The 27,133-nt window shown below is 30.2% G+C and overlaps 1 protein-coding gene across 1 annotated transcript; it reads left to right on the top strand.

The window, feature by feature from the left end:
* Positions 1 to 227: 227 nt before the first annotated feature.
* Positions 228 to 5,499, top strand: LOC105367325 (uncharacterized). Its single transcript, XM_011505985.1, has 4 exons — positions 228 to 576; positions 874 to 975; positions 5,154 to 5,279; positions 5,370 to 5,499. The coding sequence occupies exons 1-4, from the start codon at positions 387 to 389 to the stop codon at positions 5,453 to 5,455; spliced, it is 504 nt and encodes a 167-aa protein (XP_011504287.1). The 5' UTR covers positions 228 to 386; the 3' UTR covers positions 5,456 to 5,499.
* The last annotated feature ends 21,634 nt before the right edge of the window (positions 5,500 to 27,133 follow it).

Below are 27,133 nucleotides of genomic sequence, written 5' to 3' on the forward strand. Positions count from 1 at the left end.
ATCGCGCGATAAGTCGAAACCGAGGTTGTGGGGGTTGGGCGCGTAACTTCGATCAGCTTACGACCATCGCCGTGTTTTCTCGGCAAACGTAACCTCGCCGCGGATCTCCAGCGCTCAGTCATCAATTGAGCTTAATTAAGCCCGTGATCGCCGCTTAGGTCGTTAGCGCCATCACTCAAGGGGAAGAGCCGCTTTTCGTCCGCGCTCTCAACTGCCGCTGTCAACGTCACCGCTGCCACTGCTGCCGCTGTTTTGCCTTATCTCTACTATTACTTCCCGAGCATTCCTCCTCTCTCGATATTACGTCGAAGCAGTGTGATCAATGTGCAAGTGTCGCGTACGAAGCCCCGGGGCTCGTGCGTCCAGGATAATGTGAGAACCGCGACATGAAATTCATCATATTGGACGTTAGGCTCCTTCAGCTGCTGTCGCTGCTGCTGTTGCTGCTGCCGCCACCGCCAAGGCTCGAGGCCGTCACCGTCGTTGATCATCACGCCGACAACGAGTACGTGCTTGAGCACGAGGTTCCTTACGAGAAAGCTATTACCGAGGCCAGGGGTCTCAAGCTCTACTCTGGTGAGTTTTCTTTATCACCCGAGCTTTATACATTATCTCGTTCTTCACCTCCCCCCCCCCCTCCTCGCCCTTTTCGTCCTCGTTTGAGAGATTAGATGCCAATTGGGCCTCCTCGTGCTTCGCGTTTCGTAATACAACGACACGAATTTCTATGAGTCGCGCGGGAGTGAACCGAATCGACCGATGTCAGTCTCTCGAGCGTGGGACCCCTTAATCCCTCATTATTTATGTCCCATTTCGTTTCCGCGCGCCCGCTCTATCCGATTCATCGACTTATCGAGCTTTTGGACGTTACAGGTCTAGTGCCCGGATGCAAGGCTTGTAGCAAGGACGAGATGACATATTGCCAGAACGGCAGTGTCCTGGAGGACCACTGCTGCTGCGACGGAGGCTACAACGGTGCGTTACTTAATTAATTCCCACGAGTTTGACACGCGAATACGTTTTTGTCGGCGCGGACGTGCTAAGTGATCGGTGTAGCCTTTGCGGGCGCAAAGAAAAAAAAAATAAGAAAAAAAAGACAACAAGGAGAAACATAGAGGTGAAAATGAAAAGCCAGGCGCAACCGTCCGCGCGTGACGCGCTGTCGTCAAGAAAAAAGTTGCAATTTCCAGAACGCATTCTCGTTTTTCTTTTTTTCTTCTTCCTTTTTTTCTTTTACCGCCTCTCGTATTGCTCGAGAGTGATGCCGCGAGCGAAAACTCGACGAGGCCGTCGATGCAAATGGCCCCGAGACATGGGCGGAAGGGCAGTCACCCGTTCCCGACACTACTGTTTCGCTGCTTCGCATTCGAAATACGCGCACACGTGCGCGGCCTCGACAAGAACCGCCAGGTGGTGCACGAGCGATGCCCCGGTGTCGCCTCGCCAATGCGCCCATGCTTTTAGCTTTTATTTACGAGCTCCTGCTGTCGCTGGCGAATGACGAGGTCGAGGTCGAGGTCGAGGTATTGGGGATGTGTTTAGGCCCCAGCGACGCCCTCTCGCCTTCAATAAAAATGGTCAAATCCCCGAGATTGTCAGGGGCTTTACGCGTGATATCGTGTAGTGTCCACTTTGAACACTGTTCGACATTATATTGCGATATTGTATTGATACAGACAGTACAAGTTACCAGCAGCCACACTTTATCCGACTTTTTTTGTCATTCCGTAATCAAGTTTTAGATAAGTTTCAACTTATCTGGCACCAACTATTTTAATGATTTATCTTTATGAATTGGGAGAGTTTCTTCGAGATCGTAGATCAAAACTTCTGCCTATAATGTTTATTAATTAGGCAAAGTTTTTGAAAACAGTGTTTAAAAGACAATAGTTATTTTAATAATCATTCGATTGATGGTGAGGTTTATTGGGAAAAAGGATGTTTATAAGGAAAGGGATCATCTACAAGTACATAAGCAAAGAAAACATTCGATGATAAAGCTAAGCTTTAAAATAATGTAAGATAAATAAAAGTTTGATGACGACGAGATTGTGTGTTAAATATAATAGCTCGAAGCTGAAATTAAGTATTTAAAATACAAAGCATAATGTTACTTACCGAACGTTCCCACACAGAATAATCCATTTAGTGTCATACCGACAGCGCCATACATCTATCCACGTACTGTACACTACTAGGTACGTTCCTATTATACGAATGTACAGAATACGTTGGCTTATTTTAGATAAATAGTCTATAAAATACTCACTATGATAATGATTTTTGTCGTTTCTGTGGAGAGAAAGGTAATGAATAAACGATATTATCACTGTAACTCAGCAATTGTACGAGAGAGGAGGCTTAAAAATTTAGTAAAATTTAAAATAAAAATAGTATTATTATAGGGCTCGAATTTGTCGATTTTGTTGAATTAATCCAATGGAAAAAGCTTTTAGCATGCTCGCTGGATGTAAGACAACAGGAGAAGACGGATTTCAGATGATTCTGAAAGTACGCAGTGAAAATGCATTGATGCGAGTCTGCGCGTGTCGCAACGAATACGAAAAATACTTTTAACCGCAATAGTTTTTCACGCTTTTTCGAAATCTCAAACTGTTGCCATAAAAACAAATAAAGAACGCCGGTGTAACCCATATATTGTTCAACATATGAAATTAAACAATTTTTTTTATATGACATACTATTTAAAATGATTTGTTTTAGCAATTCGTATAATCATTATTGAGGATTAAAATTTTAGTTTAATTAATTTAAAAACAGTTAATATATTATATATATATATATATATATATATATATATATAAACTAGGCAAAACGTATGCATAAGAACGTTTGCATTGTTAACAGAAATATTATAAAAATAACCACAATATGTATATTAAACTAGAAAATTAAGTCTCCACCGCGAAGGTGCTAATTTCATAGTTTCTTTCAAAAAATTTTATGACTTGAATTTGCAGCTTCTTCAGAACTCCGTAGCCGAAATTTGAATATTTAGTTTTTTTTCTCTCCGTAGTAATAACATTATTAACATATTGCCATTCTTATGCAAATTCACTTATTAATCAAGTGTGTCAATTATTACTTAGCCATGCCGATGTAAAATTTGACGATGCAGTTAGTTATAAATTATCAAATGGAGTAATTATTTTTTTTATTTCATTATTAATTCCATTGCCATATATTTGAAAAATATTTTGGATTTCTGGTATGTCGATAAAATAAAATAATACAAATAAATTTATTACTTAAATAAAGATTTATTACTTTCTACTGAATTTTTAAAAAATGTTAAAACTATTATGATTCTCCTTGGCATTTCATTAATCGTTGTGAATCTACAAACTTAAAACTTTCCCTCTAAGTTTTCCCTTTTTTCTTCTTATTTATTCAGTTTCAATACTGTTAATATGACTGAATAACATGATTATAAAAATATTTTTAAATATGAAAAATTGAAACGTTTCAGTAGAGAGCAATAAATAGTGGCGAAACAAAATATTTAAAAAAATTTAGATTCGACAATAAATCTACATTTCGATATAATAATCCAATCAAGCATTGAACTTTTTCATTGAAATGAGAAAAACAGATTGCTTAGTTATCAGTTTACCGATTAAAAACTAAATATAATCTGTAAAAATGAAAGTGTGCGTGAAAAACGGATTTTATTTGCAATGAAATTGAAGGTCACATTTATACAGAGATATATAGAAGTTTTATTAATTTAAATAATTGACAGGTTAAAACTATTAAATAATACTATTTATACCGAAAGATAAAATTAATAAGTTTTAAAATTATTTCTAGACAAACATTTCATGGGAAAGATATTTTTGAAGAAATAGTTAATAGTTTGCGGCTTTCTAAAGTATTTAAAAATACATTTGCTGGCATGCAAAGTTCATTCGAGATATCGATTTTCTAATTGCAAAGCTGGCGTGTAATATTTTCAATAATTAATAATTATCGGAAGCTACGTGTCAATTTATTCAACAGTTTAAATATACACATTTCCGTTAATATTCAAATAACTTCAGGGCTAATCCTACATTTCGGCCGAGCTAAAGCCATTTAAGGTTAACGTATTAAAGTCTTTATATTATAATTAATATCCTTAAGTACTGCTGGTATTGTCGAATGACCGTAGCTCGTCATCGTGACTCGAAGAGTCATATATTTCAAAGCATTTGATACGAATCTAAAATATTTTCCTACGTAAGTAAATGCCGTAAAGCCCGACGCCTCACATTAAATAAAAATCGCCTACAGTCAAATTGCCACACTATTTATGCGCACTTAAAGTACGACAACTATAAGTATGCGCGCGTCCGAGGCTAATGCGAGTGCACGTCGTTGCACAATCAAGAATCGTCGATTCATTTGCTGATGGCATAACGACTCATCGGAGCGCGTCGCCGACACATGTGTCAAGCTCGAATACTCGGCAAAATGGATTTCGATAAAGTTCTAATGTGTGTTGCATGAGCGCATGTACGTGTGAGGCATTGATATCCCGAGGTGGTAGGAGAGCGAGCCGGAAGTTTTGATAGCACGTTGCGAGAATTTACTGTTGAGTCTGTGCGAAAAGCCGTCACACCGTTGCCGTAATGTTTATTGACTCGTGGCGAAGCAATGTGAAGAGCAAAATTTGTCCACCAATGCGCCGATAGCCGGCACTCGCATTGCCCCCGAGATAATAAAAAAAAAAAATAAAAGAAGCAGCTTTTCGAGGAGTCTTATTATTTTTCTTTTTTGCTTTTTTCATTTTCTTTTCCCTCCTTACGAATTTATCAGCGGCACGATACAGAAATCGCAAATATGTCACCGCATTCGACGAAATTTATTTGCCCGATTGTAATTTCCGCTTTCTAATAGCTTTATTTGCGGAATCAAGGCGCGCCCGGCTCACGAGAAATAGATACCAACGATACCGTAATCGCCGTACCGTTGATAACTGAAAGTTTTAGGAGGTGTCACTTGCAATTCGCGGTCGTTAATTTTGACGATCCAAGAGTCTGCTGTTTATGCCTAAGTTTATGCCTCTAAGTTGTAGGGGAGCAGATTTTTATCGACAGCTCAGGTATGACACTTGATCACTCTGACTAAATAAATAACGCATTTTATTGCAGAGGTACTTGGATTTGTGGAGCACAAATGCCGAGTGGGTCCGGAAGCCTGCAAAGTCCGAGCGGCCGACTGCGCCGAGTACTCGAGACTACGTGAATGTTGTTGCCACTCTTACTTGGCTTCTTTGTGTGAGCGACATTAACTGTTATTTCCCACATCCGTTGTATTCTGTTCGGCACGAATAGCAAGCAACTCTCTCGATCTTTATTTTTTCGCAGGGAAGTACTTGGCGGGAGGCGCTGGGATTACGAGGACATCTCACTGGCTACTGGGTTGCAGCGTCCTCCTGGTGGCACTACGATGATACCACCTAGTCCCGACGACACTCCCGCATCAAACACATCTTTACAATGCGGGCGCCGATTTTCATGATCGAGTGGAGAGAATGTCGCCGGCGAGGAAAATGGTTTCGTCGTCGGCCTGCACGCAACAGATTCCTAATTTACCAAGCGACTGCGTAAAATTCGACTTGATCTCGGTCATACGGGTGAATGAGAGACATACCCACCGAACGTTACGCAAATCTCTACCCGCCGCACGCGAGCTATTGTTAATGCAACTTTGTTACCTCACTTCTATCGTTCGAGGTTTTGTTTTACTGTTTCATTGGAATTGTTTTGTAGTGTCGTTCCTTAAACTTATACTGGAACGGCGACAGTGCTAAGCATTTGCTAAGCTTCAATTATACAATTTACACATATATGTATACATGTGTATATATATATTTTTTTTTTATTTATTTATTTACAATTTTATCCGCTCGCAAAATATAATAGTGTTGAAATAGAAATATAAAACGAAAAAAAAAAAAAAAAAATTAAAAAATTAACCATATTTCAGAAGAATACAATACAGTTTAAAACATGGACAAATAGATTTTAAGTAAAAAGCGTCAATTTCATAAGTGCATTAAATAAATTTATGTAATTTGTTCGGTATTTCAAAGGCCTAATTAATATGAATGCATTAAGATTTATGATATTGCAAGTAAATATATCTTGTGTTCTAATTAGATTAACCAAGCAGTTCTAAACTGCATTACCTCATTATACTGTACACAATTTATCAGAAATACAATGCCCTCTTCTTCATTCAAAATGATAATAATATTGATTAATTCTTTAATTACACAGACATTAAAATTAAAACGATGCCTTTGTTAATTAACTTATTTATAAATTTCAATAAATCAATAAGCTAACTAGAAACTGACTGCCAATACCATCACGAATTTCAATAGAGTTACAATTAAATTATTTTATTTCCTACATTCGTATAATTTTCAATTATCTTTTAAAATGAAAAACGTTTACAAATTGAAGTAATTTTATTTTATTTCATTAATTGTACTTATGATATTTAAAGATATTTTATATTTTTAAATTTTATGTAGATTTTTATATTTACATAAACTTTCACAGAGGAAATATATATTTATGGAAAAATAAAAATTTATATATTAAAAATATAAAAAGTAATAATGCAAACAATGCAATTTACCAGCATTTTACTTTTATTGTAAAAGCTTTATTTCAAAGATAAAACCTTTAATAGTTGTATAATATGTAGTTTTATAAAGTCATCGACATATAAGAAGGAGTTGCTTTTAATATATTGTTCAAAGCTTACGTAATGTTTCTTAAACAAGGAAAAAACCGATTAATATGTAATAATAATCTAAGTATATTTTCATTCGTTTAATTATACTGTCTTTCTATAAAAATATTATGTTAATTTTCATAATCAGATTCTGGAAATTACTATTAAAATATTGATGATGAAAAGATATTAAATTAATTTTTATGCCATAATTAATTGTAAAGCTATTGGATAAGATAAGTAAAAGATACAAATTAAAATTAGACAAAGTATATCTTTTGAATAAAATATTGTATTTATTTATACACAACGAGAATACAAATTGCAAAAAGGGCATTAAAATATTAAACTTAATAATTTAATGGCAATTATATATATATATATATATATATATATATATATTTTATTAAATTAAAAATACAAAAATGATGTACAAAAATACGGCTGAAGCTTTGAGAATCAATCAATATACTGTCATATGTGCACTAAATGTTCACGTAAGGTTGTCATTGAATATAAAAACAATCGATTCTTAAACGACTATAAATATTTGTTTATTGATAACAATAAATCATTATAAATTTAAGGTTTTTTTAACATATATGTATATTCTAAATTATGTATATTTTTATATCGTCGTTAATAATCATTTTAATATTAATTATTTGGCGTTAGAAAATTCTATTTATTTATTTATTTTTAAGTTTTTTTTTATTGATAGGAAGTGTATAAATATTTTAAATTATCATATAATTCAAATAAAGTATGGGAAATAACTATTCATCTAGAAGGTGTTATTTTTCATAATTTCAACACTAATGCACTCGAGATTTTATTTCCTATTATGTATAGCGTAAATAATTTTATCAATCGTCACATATAAGTTTCACACTATTGCAGTAATAATATCCGTCCACAGACTAACTTGTAAGCTTTTAATGCATTATTAAAAACACTTTTTACAAACTTTTGTAATTACATTAATATCAAAATAATAAATTACAAAATTGAACATTACGGTATACTTAAAAGTAAAAAATATTTTAAAATCATAAAATATATAAATAAAAATATATTTTCATATACTGTAAATAAGTATGGAAAATTACGGAGTCGATAAAGCAGTATTCTTCTCTTCTTATAACCTTTAATCGGAAGCTGTCAGATTTAAATTCTTTTTTAATTATTTTTCTAAAATTACGTATAGAAATGGTAAGACAGCTTTATTCTAATATAATTTCATTATTGTAATAAAAATAAGCAAAAATTTAAATATATTGAAATATTGATATTTTTCTATTTTTATAAATTGATTGTTTATAATAAAACATTATTTAAGCAATTTCAAACTGTCCTATTTATAAATTTTCTATGAATCTGACACTTAAAAAGAATATATTTAGTAATGAATATATGACCGCATGCTCTATACTCTGCAATATACTCTATTGATTATATCTTATTTAATCAAACTAGTACTTATTAAATTGCAAACGTTTATTATAAAGAAATTACTGCGATTCAATTTATTAATTTTACGTTAAAGTGTACAATCTTATGATAATTAAATATATATATATATATATATATATATTATGTATATAAATGTCAGTATAATGATACATTGCCTAAATATTGTGAATTCTCGTGCACATTTGTATATAGGGATGCCATAGTTTAGGAGTTATGTATTGATAAAAAATTTTATCACATTAAAATCAATTCAATGTAACAAATTGTAAACTAAAATATAGATTCTTGCTATAAATTCGTAAAAACGTAATGATAAAAATGAAAACATCAATATTATATAATTCTTTATTTACCTGAAATACTTATTGAGTAGCACCTGCATTAGTGCTATTGCCATTTCTAAGGTACTCATTATAATATCTTTATTCTTATATGCTGTTTATCTTTTATTATATTATTAGTCTAAAGCTTAAAGTAATGTCCATGAATTTTGATGGACTAAGAATAGAAATGATTGATTCAGATAATTGAAAAGTAAAGTAAGCATGAACATTTTTAATAAAAAGAAATAAAATGCTCAATCTTTGTATTGTATTTATTTTGTATTTATTGTATTTATTTGCATGTGTATTTATTATACTCTTTTTCATCAACTTTTAAAGGGAAGACAAATATCTAAATAAAATTGAATGTTCATAACTTACATATAATATTAAAAATAGTTTTAATATCTTGGTTATAATACTCGCTCTTCATTTATAAATGATTTGATTAAGTTAAAATCATTCTTCGATATAGATATCAACTATATCGTAATATATTTTATTATAATATAAATCTTTAATTCTGGAAAAGATATGAAAATTTGTTTTGAATAACTTTTCTGTCCAACACAAAATAGATAAATATATTGCCAAAATTTGAGTATGCTTGTAAGAATTTTTCACATAAAGCTTCATTAAAGACCAAACACTTGAGTATAGTATTTTAAAAATATTTAACATTATTATAATATTTTCTAATATTTTTAGCCCATTATAATACAATAATTTTATAATGAACAGTTATTTGAAATCTGAATAAATTTTAATATAGACCATTGTTTTTATAATCAAGTGATGAATTTATTTCAAAATTACTTATGATTATTACGGTTATTAATTATTTGCTTCATTTCACTAAATAATTATGTATGATTAATTATTAGGGGAAAAAAAAATAGAATTTATTCAATTCTATTCCAACTATACTGCTTATATAATATATATATTTTAATCAATTAATGTGTTATATTAATTTTACAGTAAAATTTATTTTTAATATGATAATTATTGTGAATATGATGAATGATTGTAGCAACTGAAAATTATTTATCAAATATGTGAATGCAAACAAAAACATTGTAATATTTCAGCGTTTATTTTATTAATATCCATAATCGTTTTAGACTCGCAGAAATGAATGAAAAAATTGATAAGAAATGAAATAAAAGATAATTTTCATAATTATGATGAAAAAATGACACGTGGAAGATGAATATATAATTTCTATTTATTCGATATTATTAAATTCGTATATAAAAAATTTTACTTTGGATATATGCATATATCAGTTTTTCCTTTAAATGTATTATTATTAATATGTAATTAATTCAATATACTTACAAATAAGTTTAATAAATTTTAGTTAAAAAAAAATTACTTTATTATGCGATATTATCCAGCCAATTACTTTAAATTCATTCTAAATAAATAATTAATGATATCAATATGATAAAAATAAATAATATCAATAACGAATTGTAATGCGGTGTATGTAAATTATTTATTGCAGCATAATTTTCAAGGGAAAATGTTTTTCATTCTGATATAACTTAAAGCTATATTTTTATAGTAATTTACGATTTAATATGCAAATATTGAACGTACGCGCATAATCATTGCAATAGAAATTCTAAAAATATTAGGTTTGAAAAATACATTTATTAACTATGAAATTAAATGCTTCAGGCTGTAAATTAAAAATAAATAGAATTACATTTAAATATAATTTGTTTCATTCAAATAGTAATAATTTAATGCAAGTAGTTGATTACGGAGAAATATTTCTAGATGGCTATTATAATTAAGTTGAAAATAAATTATTTAAGTTTATAAGACTATGATAATTAAATTTTTAAGATTTCATAAACATTATATGATCACAATTGTATACAAATGTTTAAAAATTCAAAGTGCTTAAACAAAATTATCTTTTTAGCGTTTTTAAATATTTGATATGTTCACTTGACTCTACTTAAGAAATTCCGCGTCAAGTGAGGGAGATCAAATTAAATATTTGATTAAAAGCACTGAAAAAGATAATTTGTTTTTTATAACATGTTGACGAGTTTTTAGACCTTTACGTCTAATGGCGAACATATATTTTGAAACTTTATATGGCCATTGTTTTATAAAACTTTAAATAACAAGCTAAATATGATAAATAAGTAAACAAATTATTTGCTATTATTAGGATAAATATACAATGTAAATATATTGTGCTACGTGTGGATGAAAATTAAAATAATTAAGGAAAGAAAATAATAAACGGATGAATAATCATTGATTAATTACTAATTTACAACATTATTTATTATCTATGTTTTTATTAGCGTGTTATTCTTTTTTAGTCATTAAATATGCATTTTTAATTTAAAAAGATACAATTTTCACATATAAAAGTGAAATATTTATTATACACAAGTTATAATTTAATAAAGTAAATCTATATTTTTTAATGTAAAGACAGATTTTAAAATGAAACATCGTTGTAAAGTTTCTTTGTATAATTTTAAATATTGCTGAAAATGTTATTCAATCATATTTCAAATTATGAAATTTAAGTATAAAATTTTCTATTTCATCACTTAAACTCCTAAATTATAATCCTATAAAATAATCTTTCAATTTATTCGTAATCTATCATGTTCCAAGTCTTATTTCAAATATAAATATATGCAGCTATTTCTTAATAAATAATATAATAAATAATTCCAGATAAATAATATATTTAAAATGGATAGGTCATAAATCCGCTAACAATTTGTATGCCCCAATTTATATTATTATGGCAGCTTCATCACTGATTAGTTCTAATGACGTTGCGTAAAAAGCAATAGATTATGAAAATTACTTGCACACGAAACCTTTAAGCGAGAGACTCACGTCTTGCCCTTTTATTGATTTCGCAGAATCCTTTAATGTACGGCTTACTAATGTTCGAAATTCATCACATATGCAAAGTCAAGTTCAAGGTCAGGCACGGGTCACTGCAGTTCGGAACATGAGCGGACTTTAATGCCTCCATTAGCTCATTTTCCAATTGATTATTTGCTGTTGAGTCTCAGAGTTACCCTTGTCATATTCCGGTTCTTCGGCCTAAGTCCTCTTACGGTGCTTCGACCGCATTGCGAATCGAATGCATTTTTATTCTCATTCGCCGCATTCCGAGAAATTAACAATAATACATCGATATTTATCCGAGACGGTGAGCATTCATGAATCATTGCATGCCATGCGCATCCAAATTATTAGTATACGTGATCTGGACCTTGATATGTGAGTTTCTCCCTCCCTCAACCCCCTACCCGTCCCTTTATCATTCCGTGTGTTGCGCACGTGGGTATAAATAAATTATAAATGTCGAATATGTATTTCGTAACGAACCGAAATTAAGAAAGCTATTCATTAAATAATGAAAAATGCACATTTTCTAATCCATAGACACGAAGAAGAAATGCTTACAGCTAGCTGCCAGTAATATAATATTGTCTGTCATTATATATCTGCTGCTAGTATAATATAATATAATATTGTCCGATATAATCAATTATTGTATTTTTCGTTATTTTCCGTTCGGCGTTATCTTTTTTGATATAAAACAAAACAAAATTACCATTTTCATTTGGCAAAGCGATGTTCGATATACTTGAGAATCGGCAAAAAGCTTTTGTTGTATATCTTCTCACGCTTCTCGCTAGTCATACGATAATTGACTAAATACAATACATATTTCAATAATGATTCGAACGCAATATTTATCAAGTACGATTTATCGAATAATGTAATAAAAATTAAATATATTTATAGTCACGCAGCATTTTTCTACGCAAATTTATTTGTTCGGCTTGCAGTATAATAACGCAAATGTCGAGATAAGAATCTTATATTAGGTTTTATTAATTATTAGGGTGAAAGAAAAGGGAGAAGATTGAGATGGGAAAAAAATTAAAAATGGATTCGTGAAAGAATAAAACAATTAATTATGATAATAATATTGTTTCTCTTTAATGTATTATCATAAATTTTATTTTAACGCATAGCTTACATCTTTTGAAGTACACACAAACGGGCATAATTTATCTCTCGAAAAAAAGTAATATAAATAAAATAATTACTTACTACTACATGGTTATAAGTAATTTATATAAATTTTAAGAAATTATATTATTTATTTAAAAAATTAGATATTAAATAATTTTATGCCTGCTACCGATCATAAATATTAATTATAATCTGATTAGAATTATTAAAAAAGAATATTCTCTTTTATTAACTTTTATTGTAATGGCATTAATATTAGAGATGATCCATTAGGAAGTGTAATTAATTAAATACCTAGAGAGAGAGTGTGTGTGTGAGAGAGAGAGAGAGAGAGAGTAAGAGAGAGAGAGAGAGAGAGAGAGAGTCTGGAAATAATAGTAAGGAAATAAAAGAGGCTTATCAAATTTTACGAATTCAACTACAATAATATGTGATAATTGGCAGTCAAGTTGCATAATAACGCGCTTTAATAATAATTTGGTCCAAGCCAAATCGTGGTCGTAAATGTATAAAAAGCACAAACATAGCTTTGAAAAATATTTTTTTTATAAAAAAAATTTCTGTACTTTTATACGTCTGTTATCTGTAAAACAGGTATTTACGTATTCTTATCAATATATCGTCAAAAATTACAAATGAGCCTAATTGCATTTTTAACAGTCAGGCATGTTCTTACTATACGCTTTGATTAATTATATTTCAACATTTCGTTTTCTGTGCACTATAATGCTTCAATATACATTGTTAAACGTAATAAATTACAAATATTTATAGATGTGAACGCTATCGTTTATTTACGATGTGCAAATGTCAAATATCCATCAACATCGCAGTTATTTTAACATTAGTATCAAAGGAAAGAAATAAAACAACATACAGATATTATACCAAAATTGCTAATTATATTCCACAAAATTATGGCAAATTTATAAATTTCATATATTATTTGCAATTACTACAACTTAGCAGATTGTCATGTAGAGATCTTGAAATACATTAACGTAAATTTCTCTAATTTTTGATCGATATAATAATATTTAATAATCAAAAAACTTACACGTATTTTCAACAATTTTGTATCGTTCATTTTTTAATTTATTGAATACACAATTCACTGAAAATTTCATAATCTTTTTTCAATTAAGTACCAATGACTATTTTTAATAATTATTTTTTAAAATTTAATTTTATGAATAATCATTACAAACATACACATAATTTTTATTCTGTTGTCTCCTTTCCATAAGACTATTTTGCGTTTTATATTGTATTTTTAGAAATTTTGTTAAAAATTTTCCATTTTTTTATTTTTTTTTTATTTAAGAATAAATATATTTTTTATAAATATTTAATTTATACAATTATTTTAAAAAGCTATTGTGCAACAATCTAATAAATTATGCAACAATTCTCTTACCAGAATAATCATTTTGAAAATAATATCTCTAACTTTCATCATTACATTTAACTTTATGTAACACTAATAAATTTGCAATATTAATAAAAAGTATAAAACATGAATTACTAGCAAAGTATATATTTGTATATTATATAAGTATATTTGTATCATCGATGAATTCAAGTAGAATTAGTCAATAAATGTTAAGTTTGTATGTATCAAACTTCGGTTGCATTATTAAAAAAAAAACATAATTATATTATTAAATTAATAGATATTTATGAATTTATTATTTTATATTGTGAAAGCTGTATTAGTAATATGCATTCATTATTTATTCGATTAAATATATCAATTGTAAAATAAATAATTGATAAAGTATATACAAAAATATTATTAAGTATTTTTTTTAATTTAATTTAAGAACTATTAATTTTTCACATTTTAACTAGAAACTATTATTTCGATTTGGATTCAACATTAAATTTCATTCATTAATTTTAATCATTTTCTTTCGTGTTACTAATTTTAAACGTAAATATTGAGAGGGAAGACAACATTTTACCACTGTATATAAAATTCATAACAAAATAATCATAACGACAAAGGTTAAAGAAACTAGTAATTAATATTTCTATACAGAATCTCCGGAAATTACAGATTAAGTTTTATTTTAGTGGGATTATTTTTGAAAAAATAAAGATACTTTACATTATAATGATTTGTTGGATTTATAGAAATGAGGAGAAAAAGGTTAATGCACCGTAAAAATATATAATTCGTGTAATATTGAGCTTCATTATTGAGTATTTATATTTCTAACTTTGCAAGATTGAATTCAGCTATTATGTAAATTATGACTCTGTAGAGATACTCTGAATATTCGATTAAATAAAATTAGTATAGGGTATCGAATTTAGCGGAATCGCTTAACTCTTGAAACTTTCTAACTGTTTAAAACAGTTATTTATTCTTATTTATTTTATAAGGGATGATGTTACTTTGCGCATAAATACAATCAACCTATGTCAATAAAAATGTAATTACTTTGCAACGACAAATGAATATAGACTACTGTGTTTATAACCCAAACCTTCATTTAATTGAATTTTATCCAATAATTATATGACAAAAACTAATTAATACATAGAAATATTTTTAACAAGTAATAATTATTTTAAAAAGAATTTTTGAAAATTAGTAACTTTTAACAAATTGTTTGTATGGAATGCTATAAAGAGAGTTAATTATAAATTTATTTGATTCAAGAGCCTCTTTAAAATTTAGTTTTATAATTTCAATTTCATTATTGTAAAATATTATTTAAATCGCTTCTTATAAAATTAAGTAATCAAATCAATTTATGTAATAGAAATACTACAATCAAATATGTTATTTTACTTCATTAAAAAGAAAAAACGATCAGTCTAAGGGATCACTATCAATATTAATGATATATATCCTCACTTTTTATTAATTTTTTTGATAAGACGAATATCGTTCGAAGTACTCTTTTAAAATAAAAGAGATATATTTTTAATAAGATCGCATTCACACGTCATCGTGAAAGCTAATCATACGTGCAATAGATGCACACGTAAACGCGCACGCGCGTACGCACACACGCACGCACATACGAACATATGCGTACGCATACACAAGTGAATAGGTGATACAGGAAATAACGATGGCATTATTATATTAAAGGTGAAAAACAAAATTTTACTATTCCGTAAACATTGTTTTATTTAATAAAAACTATGAAGAAAAATGCATACGTGAGCGTCTGCATTATTCAATGTCAATATTAATCAATATAAATACATTATTAAGGACAGAATTCAATTTGTTTCATAACAAAGAATTTGTTTGATTCGATAGGAATGATAACTAGATAAATAGATTATTAAATAATTTTAGATAAATATATGACAGGAAACTGTTTTATGATTGTAACATCTCATCTATTTTTATACTCCAGATTTCAATGGGTACGTCATCAATGGATTACACGTGTATCATCAAATTATAAATCAATTTATTAATTTTATCAATTGATAATAAATTTTCCTACATATTTAGTATAAATATTTTTATTTACATTCTTGCTGTAATTTTGTTTATTTAATAGTTTAAAAAATTAATTTGTAACAAGATTTCATTTAAATATAAATCATATAGTATTTCCGTGTTTATAAAGCATATCAATTCGAATAATTATACTAAAATAATATGCTAAAACAATAAAATGGGACTAAGATAAGTAAAAAATACCGATGCATCTAAATGATAAATATATATTTTTCGTTAAAAAATTAATATTTAGTCAGTTAAATTTTGAAAATACTATATAATTCATACTATGTAATTCATATCAGTAGTGCTTAAAATTTGATATAATACCCATCAGATTATGCAATATTTATCATTAAGTTTTACATTCAAAGATTCCTGATGATCATTTGTGTTACAAGATTGAATGATTAAATTACCGTTTTCATTATTTTCATACACTTTTTGCACAATGTAACTTTCAGATTAAGGTTTTATGCCATTCGTATATTGATTGCTTTTTTGTGCACTCATATTTTTCTTTGAATTATTTGTTTTTCATATAAATGAAATATATATATATGTAAAGCGTTTAAAAAATTCTATGTTCGAAAATCTCTGAAATAGAAGTAAAAAGTTATAAATTAAATTAATAAAAAAAATTTGATTTAATATTACAACATATGTCAAATAGTGATAACAAAATATTTCTCAACTATTACGTTCATATTATTAATATATAGTGAAATGTTAAAAAAAAAATATTCAAACGATTTTTATTAGAATTTCTATACAAATTTGAATAACATTCTTTATCTTAAAATGATCTTCACAATAAATTTTTATATTTAATTTATTTATGTTTCGGCCTATACGATGCAAAATTTTCCAAAATAACGATAATTTCTTTACACCTTGCACGAATTGATAGATCCAATTATCTTTAGATTTAAACAATTTCTTTAAAGTTTAATACTTTATTTGAATGTATGTTGAAATGAATTGATATGATTGTTAAAATACAAAGATCTGCATCTTTATGGAATACAATGTCAATCGTTTCATTATATATAGTAACATGTCAGGGAAGCATTTTCCTATGAGTTCGAAATATAAAATCATTTAATCCGTGTCATAGATAAACCATTTAAAATTATTGTTTATAATGCGAATATGATATAATTTTTAGCAATCATAATTATAATGTCCTAATGTAAGGCTTTTATAAGGTGTGTTTTTATTTTAAAGTTTATAGCTTTCATACGAAGTATTATAAGCCAAATTATATGCTGTAAAATTATTTTATATTAATAGTCCTTCAATCAATGTGTGAGTATTTCTAATTTGCAGTAATATTTGCAGGTAATAGTATTTTCATAAAAAGTATAGCCATGTTATACCGCGAATCTTTCAAAAGATATGTATATGAAAAATAAATTTCTAATAACTGTATATATAAATCGTATGTATTAAAGCAATAATTACTTATTTCACAATATTAATTTTAATATATTAATATTCATCGTCTGTAATAATCTGTAAATTACTAAATAAACTATTTATTAGTTTTCTAATGATTTAAAAAATTATGTAAGCTATCGATTGGGCCGAAATGTAATCAAGCCATAATAAATTATTACAAATATTTTATCATCCAAAAATATTTAATATTGACTAAAATTAATTTTTTTTCCAAATATGTCGAATATATTAACACCGCATTTTGTATTTGAAAATAAGGAACAAGTGTGCCATAAAAAGTTTAAAGCTTATTTAACTGATTAGCGTTAGCCTAATAGGTACGTTTCAAAACATTAATTCTAGTTTAAGACACGCGTTAGAATATCAACGGAATTTATGTAAAAAAAAAAAAAAAAAAAAAAAAAAAAAAAAAAATGAAATTATAGAGTTAGATTTATCATTCAAAGTATATTCTACACATTACAAAGAAAAGCATAATAATTTTCTCATGAAATCACTGTCATTTGTAATGTCTTGTATAAAATGTTTCCACACGCGCTTGTATAGCCTAATGTGTAATATACATTATATGTACATATATCTTTATATGTATATATAAGATGTAATTAATATAAATATATTTATATACAGCATCAATGTAAGAATCTGGATAATTACTATTCTTATTTAAAATCACATAAATGATAAAATATTTGGCTCTTAGTAAATTTAATATTTTATCGAAATATTAACCTTGTTGTAAGAAATAGATTATTACAAAAATAATCATAAGTGAATATTAATAAGACGAATAACAGTTTTTAAATTTATAATAGCAAGAAACATTATATGAAAAAATTAAATCATTGAAATACATTTTTATTAGTAATATGAAAATGATTAAATTATAAGATATAACAATTTATTAATACTAATTGTACAGTTAAGTGATTAATATATTTTATTTGTACACGTATGAAGCAAACGAACATTATATTTTGCATAATTACATGTTTATTTAATTTTTAATTTGAAAGAATAAAATAAATCTGAAATTTGTAAAATTTCTCTGTATATTTTTAATAATATTTATGAAACACTTACACATAAAATACCCAAGTTTTATGGTGTATTTGTTAATGATGATGATCTTTAATCCTTATCGAATTTTGATTGCATATTTTTAATGCATTTTGATAAAAGCCACTGTAGAGTATTCGATTATCGGTCAACGAATGTAGAGCTTCACCACGTGTCAGACAAAATCATCCGACGTTTAATAAAAGCAAGCAAATCAATTCTTGCGAGCTTTTTTAAAGAAATTTTTCGCAGAATCAGAAAATTGAATGTAGTACTTTATATTTGGAGAACGTAAATCCACTGCACTAGAAATAATTATATAAAGTAGGCAGAGTCTAAAAATGTGCTACGAAAGCCCGCATCTAGACATCGTATTTAATCAAGCACCAAGGATTATCCACGTGTCTCTCCCAATCGAGTGATTTTCCAAAGATTACAAAAAGTGGTTGTGAGACTCGTGGTGAGACGGCAAATTATCTATCCTGCAACGCTAAATCGCGGGTAGATTAAAGAAAGAGAGGGAGAGCAAAGGCGTCGTTCGCGTGTAACCCAGCGATTAACGAAACTTTTCCAAGGCCAGACAGACGCGTCGTGCACGTGTCTAGGCATCCCGGGGCGACAACCCTTCCCCTCATGTGGGGGCCGCTGCTCTTCTATCCCTTCTCCTCCTACCCTCCTTCTCCATACCCCTCGCCGCCTCACCCTTTCTCCTCTTGCTCGTTTATCATTCCATTTGCATTACTCACGTTAGCAGCCCCGAATGACAATTTGTTATTCCACCTTTCGACGACGTTTGACCGGGAGATGGATTAGCAGCAGTTTTCCTATTCCCTTACCTTTCATTTTTCTTTTTGCTCTTCTTGCGACGGAGGTCCTCAAAAGATCTTTTGTGCATGAATTTACATACAATGAACTGGGTAAGGCTATTATATGATCTGGTAAATGTGGCCGGCCTATCTGCCTATCTAAGTAAGGACATATTTCTTGCACCTCAACAATAACGAGCCACTTGCACTCTTTTAATTTCATTGGCCAAATTATGGAATACACAGCTTATTTTTCTTACCCTACTACACGGTCAAAATTTTTATTTCAGAATTTCAAAAAAAAAAAAAAAAAAAGCCGCGCATTGCGAAGATTCTTATAATAATTACAACGTTTTTTACCATTAAAGTTTAGAAAAGCCAACAAATATAACCTTTTTTTATTTTATCAAATCAAGGAGTGTTCAAGTGCAAAGTCATACTTACATACGCAGAAGATTTCTGGTAAGATTGTACTTATAGTATTAACATTTTATTATGGGTATACGATGATTTTTGTAATTGCTCGTGTAAATTAATTATATAATAAACGTTTATTGAGATTCCTATTACATATTATACTCTAATCAATAGTCATTTCATATTGGTCACATAACATTGTCACTTATTACAAAAGAGACCAAGAACTCGTGGAATTTATTATATTAAATACATAGAATGTCAATTGTATGGTTACCAGTTCCAAAAGCAGGATCAACAACAAATGTTTTTAAAAATGGTTTTGTATGTAGGTTAATTATGTTTTGAAAATGTAGGTTAATTTTGTATAAATTATGTAATAATAAAATAAAAAGAAATAATGTATAAACGAAACAAAAAAAAAATTACAACGCTTGAATTGAATTCGCGAAAAGGAAGTATTTATCATAAATGTACATTTACAGTGCTACATGACGTGTGTATTTTTTATTCTACTGACATTAAAAAAAAAACGCCACAACTAATAATATTTACAATCTTAATTTGTATGTCATATATAATTTTATCATATATAATTGACGAAAATTTCGATTAGAATTCAGAAATTGACTTTTTTTAATTATATAAGTTATTATATTCAATAATAAGCTCCGCCAACTATAAACTGTTTGTTTTATATGTTCAATAACTTTTTGTTATACCTTAAATTTATTATACCGATTGCTTCACCTAGCAATTAAATAAATTAAAACAATGTTACACCATATTTACAGAATTATATCATTTAAAGTATGAGACTAAATAAATATTTAAAATGCTGATATTCAATTGATATTATACTATTTTATAAAAAAAAATTTAATATAACACACTAAGATTTCGATAACAAAAAGTAGCTTCTGAAATTTAAGCTGCTCGATTAGTATATCTAATCATTTTCAAAAAAATTATGTACTATCAAAATGAATATTTTATAGTTTATTTATGTCGAAAAAAATACAATTCAAAAGGAATTTAAAGTAAATCTAATCTTCCGATGCTATTAAATATTAAATTAATTAATGTAATATGTAAATACACAATACTATATATATATATATATATATATATATATATATATATATATATGCATGTATGTATATATAAATTTCTGATTAAATATGAATATTTTTGATAATTATAATTATATTCAAATCAGTAGGTATGTAATCTTGCTTCTTGATGAATGGATAAATCTTGAGAAAATGGGGGGGTAGATTTCTATTGAACTAATATAAATTATGCATTTTCATTGTATACTAATTTCACAAACTAATTGAAGTAAGTGTCGGTAATAAAATCGAATAACTTTTCAAACGTTTATATATAAATTTTTTATATAATCGTTATCATCCCAATCACTTTAATCTTTACGTAAACTTATTAAGACAATCGTTATATACTGTTTATGTTTTTATCGAAAATAAGCAAATTTATATAGAATAGAATATATATATATATATATATATATATATATATATAGAATATATACAAACGAGGTTTTTTTCCACTCGAGTAAGTTATCATCAAGAATCAATCGCGATCTTCAATTCAAGATATTGAAGAACTACTTCAGTTAATGATTCACTTACAACATTTCATGCGTTTAAAATTGTGTATTATGTATCATCCTTTGCCACCTTATCATATATTCATATTAAATCTACCGCAAAAAATTTAACTCTTACTTTGCTAAAACATTTCCATCGCGAATCGAGTAGGTCATCCGACTACTACGTCGTCGATTGACCTACCAAATTCTCGGCGACGATATTTCAGTAAACACCAAAGATAAGTATTCCATCGGTTCTACAATACACGTGTATGCGTTACGTGCAAGGCAAAAGGAAAAAAGTCGCTCGATCCCGAGACAGAGAAAAAGGCAATTCTAGAGCAGCTCGGGTGCGTTGATCGTCCATTATGGATTCATTCGCAAACACGTGTCGAATCGTTAACATATGCATTGTACTTGACCGGTCGTCGGCGTTTGCCGGCGCATCGATCAAATTATTCTCCCTCTACCTCCTTCGCTTTCATCGCGCCTCGTGTCATGTCCCGCTACGCTCAATTTTTATTGTCCTTCAGAACTCCTCGCGCGTGAGCTTCTTCTCTGTATTTTTTCATTCTTTATTTTTTCATTTTAACATCTCCTCGAGGCAGCTTTCAACTATCCTGTTGAACGGAATTGCTTCATTTTTATTTGCTACTGTGAAAATAATTTGCCAATGAATAGAATCATTGTAATAATGACGAGGAGTATTTTTATCATTTGTCGTTAGAGAAGCAACTTTATCGATTGATGTATCTGTTTTTGGTAAATCGATTGTAACGTCGTTCTCACTGCTTTTAAGCAGTGTACCGTGGTATCCTACATTTATGTAAAAAACGGCAAATGTTTTTTATTCTTTTAAAAATGTTTCGTTATTCAATTATACGGAACCGAATGAAATAGTAAGGATAAGTGTGCTTATGCTTGTGCGTATCAATAGTGATTATGAGATTGTACCGTGAAAAGGGAAATTACTTTGTAAATTTGAAGAAATAATGTAAATAAAATGTTGAAATGCAGTTGTCTCGTTGCATTTCAGGTATAGCTATCACAATCAAGCAAAATATGTTTACAATATTGCTTACATGTATTGTTTAATCTACTGCTGTAATATTAATCAAGGATCTTTCTTTAAATAAGTATCATGAATCAGCGGAATAAGTTATTCATTTATAGATTTGGAACGAACATTCATGGATCAAGATGTGGCTGACAAGAGGCGGCAAACAAACTGTCTGCGTTTGCATTTGTTATGCACAACAAAGCCAACTACGTTTCAGAAATAAAAGTGAATGTGGATTTACGCTCATAAGACTCGGCGAAACGCAGAAGAAAAATGAAGAAAACAGAAGAGTAATGAAGAAGTGGGTCATCTCGTCATTGACGCTCGAACCAGTTTCCCCCACCGAGATGCATCAACAACCCCGAGGCGGATGGGCGCGCAACAAAGCTTGTCGCATTTTCTCGCAGCACACTGTCGCCATTGCATTTCCAATGGCTATTTTCGTTTTTTCTCCGCTCATTGGTTGAAGCGCCCTCAAGCCCTTTTATGGAGGGATGCGTGGGCGCATTATTTGTCCAATGACCCTACCGCACGACAAATGCTCAAAATTATCAATAACATTTCAGGAATCGGGAGCTTTACTAATTGCGGCATTAGATTAATACCTGATGCCGCGTTTCGACAAGTGGCAGGGACGTTGTTAAAGAAATTTCGATAAACGGAATGTCGTTACGGACGTTATATGGTGATATTGATATTGAATAGATAAATGACAGATGCACGCATCTGTAAAAGCACGATAATAGAATAAACGAACGGCAGCTCTTACAAGTCTGTCGTAAATTTTTACAGTATTATTACATATGATATTTTTAATTTTTTTTTGTATTTTTTTTTTGTTTTTGTTTTTTTGTTTTGTTTTTTACGATCATTTTCAAACTTGAGAAAATTTTATTTATCACATTATAATATTTCATTTCAAGCACGCGCTAGCAATAAATACTTGAAACAATGTTATCGTATTTGATTTTTATGACTTTTTAAATTATTTTGCTCAATTAATGGAGAAAAATCTTACATAAATTTTGCATGAATATTTATAATTCGATAAAAATAATAATCTAATATATTCCTGTCTTTGATATTTCTGTATCATTTGGTGCAGTTGTATAAACTATTGCAGTATTATTTAATAAGAAATGTTCATATAGATTCGTATAATGTTGCTGAAAAGTGATTATGAAAGATAATAATGATTATTTTTTCCTAAGTTTTAATTAAGATCCTTACTACTACATGTCTAATTTACATTTCTAATTTTTATCTTGATAAATTATTTTCACATAATATTTGGCTAATTTCATAAATACTTATAAAAGATGCTGCTCGATCATTTTCCTTTTTCGACGAAAAAAAAAAAAAAAAAAAAAAACATCGAAAAAAGCAGAAGAGAAAATTACTGAAAAGAGGTGCGTTAGGCACCAAAATGACAATTATCGATAAATATCTACGGATAGCCTCGATCATAATTAGTTATTTGTAATTGCCGACAAAGAAAAAAAATTGCTTATCTGTACTCTCAATAATAGATTATTTGGCGTTTGGGTAGTGCAATTAATAGCCTCACGTCTGTATCACACAATTAACATTATTGTATGACTTACTGCATATTATATGACATAATACAATGTATTACACAAGGATGCGCTGGCGATCATTTTGTGCAAATGGTGGATGAAACTGTGGAACTCAACGCGGAGCGTTGTTGGTGATTAAATTAACGGGATCGCGAGTGATTTTGAGGCCACAGCATTCTCACCCTAAGGTTCTAACGCATTAAAAACTTACTTCAGTTTGCCTGCGCGTGCGCTACATCAAACATGATGAATGGAAATAGAAATTCCAGTATTAGTTTAGTAGTATCATTTGAATATTATCCACTTATAAATGATTGTCACAGTTAAGACATTAGTCGAATCTTATTATATTAATTACAATCTTATAATTAATGGAAATATATGCATAACTCTCAAGTGTATATGTAATAATAATAAGATTAATAATAAAAAAAAAAATACGTTCAAAATATATGACAATGGAAAATTATCGTTTGACAAAAGAATCGACTACATCGAAATATTGTGACTAAGCTTCTACATTTTAATGTTCCAATAGAAATATGTAATAAAGACATGTGCTAATGCATTAATGCAAATAGATGCATCTACAAAATATACAGAGTAATGATTATTCGTACAAATTATATTTATACTAATAGCCTAAAGTTCTTAATCGTTTGAAATATAAAAAAAATTTCCTCTAATTTCGTTAAAATACTTTGATTCACAATGAAGGACGATTGAAGGGAGGAACAAATTAAATTCAAATTAGCCATAAACGTAAATGAACGAAATTCCATAAATACAAATCTAAAACAAAAACAATTTCCTGATAGGTAAGATGTTTTTTTTCCATGCTCAATTATTCAATTATTCTACAAGCAATCTTTATATTATATATTTTTCAGTGCCGAGAGTATTATTAACAATAACAAGATCGTTGCCGCACTCCCTCGCTAGTAAAAAAAAAAAAGAAACGAAATAAAACATCTTTCTAAACATATTAACTAAATTAAGCAGTTATGTACGAATATAGAAATATTGATTTCATAAATATAAAATAATTGAGTGTCAGTGCAATTTTATCGAATCTTCGTGTCGGCAATCTTAAATTTTTGAACAATGAGTTTGTTTGATCATTATTGCACCAATAAAATAGTGCGAGTTCTTCTTTTAGAAACCTTTTAATATAAGAGACGCAAACACAAAATAAGATATAATATCAAAAGTGATAGTCTTATCCGCGTATAATATATTTGTAGTTCGAGCTGAGCCGATAAAGTGTTCCTATGGACTTATCGGAGTAAGAATTATTTATTTCGTAATAGAAATTTTAATGATGATGAGATCGAAATCAGCAATGCTAATCGCAAATATGTTCCGTAATGTTCCGTGAATCGAGTGAATCTAGATAATTCTTGAAATATCATTTGATTACAGGACACTAACTTTCTCGCACATACATAGGCTGCATTTAATTAATTGACAAGCCCGCGTTCGATAGAGTCGATAATTAGTCGTGAATTAGAAATTCTTTATGAATTTGAAATATTATTATAAATAAATGCGCGCGATATGATCAGGTCCATTAATTATGTGTCTCGCTATATTATTAGGTAAAAGCGCTTTTAACGGTCACTCCTCAAAAAGGGTCAACTGCTTGTAAGGAGCGTCGAGATCGTAAATGAAAACAAGAAGAGGGGTAGAAGAATTATTGGCAAACGTTTTCTTTTCCTTGTTCATGCGTTTTCTGGTTGTAATGAAAGTGCCGGTATTGGCTGTGTTACGGGCCACGGCTCAATTTCACAGTAATTAGGGCGAAGTGGCGTTAAGGCGATGGCATTCGCGTAAATCGTTTGCAAAGCAGTGCATCTATCGTAAGCACTCGAGAGATATCAGAGGAACAGAGACAGAACGGTAGAGGGCTACACGGGGGGCTCGAGGCAGCGGTTGCCGCGTGAGAATGAAAGTATCGAAGAGGGTAGGGTAGTTGCATTCGTCATAGCATCCTGGTACTTCGATGCTATGGGTATGCGATTGTAGCCTCAATCCGCTCAACGAGAAGAAGCAGGCACGTGGAGCAGATCTCATTATCGTGTCGCGTCTAGTCAATCTGTTATGTCACGCTTCATGGAGAATTCGGCGCGTGCGAGGCTCGCCTCGGAGATGCGACCGCTTGTAAGGTCGTCATCTTTCGTGTTCTTGGTATCTCGCGGGGCATCGGCGGTGGCAGTTGCCGCAGTCACTGCCACGTGCGTACTCCCGGCATGGACGCGGACCCGCGGTTCAACGAACCTCGTCCGGGGACACGGCCCCGATGTGCAGTGCAAGGGGCAGACGGGGAAACCAGCCGAGTAAGAGAGAAAGAGAGAGAGAGAGAGAGAGAGAGAGAGAGAGAGAGAGAGAGAGAGTGAGCGAGGGAGCGAGGGAGCGAGGGAGCGAGGGAGCGAGTGTGTATGTGAGAGTGAGAGGGGGAGAGGGAATGAGGAAAAAGGGAAGGGAAAAGGGGAGAAATTTAGTTTTGTCTGTATGCCTGGGTGTGCGCGCGCGTGTGTATATGAAAGGGTGGGTGGGTGAGTGGGGTGGAGGTGGGGTGGAGGTGGGATGCATGTGAGAGAGACAGAGAGAGGGAGGGAGGGAGAAAGAGAGAGAGAGAGAGAGAGAGAGAGAGAGAGAGAGAGAGAGAGAGAGAGAGAGAGAGAGAGAGAGAGAGAGAGAGAGAGAGAGAGAGAGAGAGAGAGAGAGAGAGAGAGAGAGAGAGAGAGAGAGAGAGAGAGAGAGAGAGAGAGAGAGAGAGAGAGAGAGAGAGAGAGAGAGAGAGAGAGAGAGAGAGAGAGAGAGAGAGAGAGAGAGAGAGAGAGAGAGAGAGAGAGAGAGAGAGAGAGAGAGAGAGAAAGAGAGAGCGCGAGTGGGCGAAAGTGGGTCGGCGGAAGAAGGGTCCGCGGGCCAGTGACGTAACGCGGACATCCGATTTCCTGCCAGTGGGGGGTACGGTGTCTCCTTGAGCAGGCGCGCGCGTGCAGGCCGAGGTCGCGCGAAATTCGCACGCGACTTGCTGCGTAAGGACTTAACTGAGAGAGAGAGAGAGAGAATGAGAGGG

Source organism: Ceratosolen solmsi, unplaced genomic scaffold (genome assembly GCF_000503995.2).
Source record: "Ceratosolen solmsi marchali unplaced genomic scaffold, CerSol_1.0 scaffold7, whole genome shotgun sequence".
Lineage (NCBI taxonomy): Eukaryota > Metazoa > Arthropoda > Insecta > Hymenoptera > Agaonidae > Ceratosolen > Ceratosolen solmsi.

Coding starts and splice junctions, on each gene's coding strand:
- LOC105367325 (XM_011505985.1), top strand. CDS start 387: ATGAAATTCATCATATTGGACGTTAGGCTCCTTCAGCTGCTGTCGCTG. Junction 577..873: donor GGGTCTCAAGCTCTACTCTG/GTGAGTTTTCTT, acceptor TGGACGTTACAG/GTCTAGTGCCCGGATGCAAG. Junction 976..5,153: donor CTGCGACGGAGGCTACAACG/GTGCGTTACTTA, acceptor ATTTTATTGCAG/AGGTACTTGGATTTGTGGAG.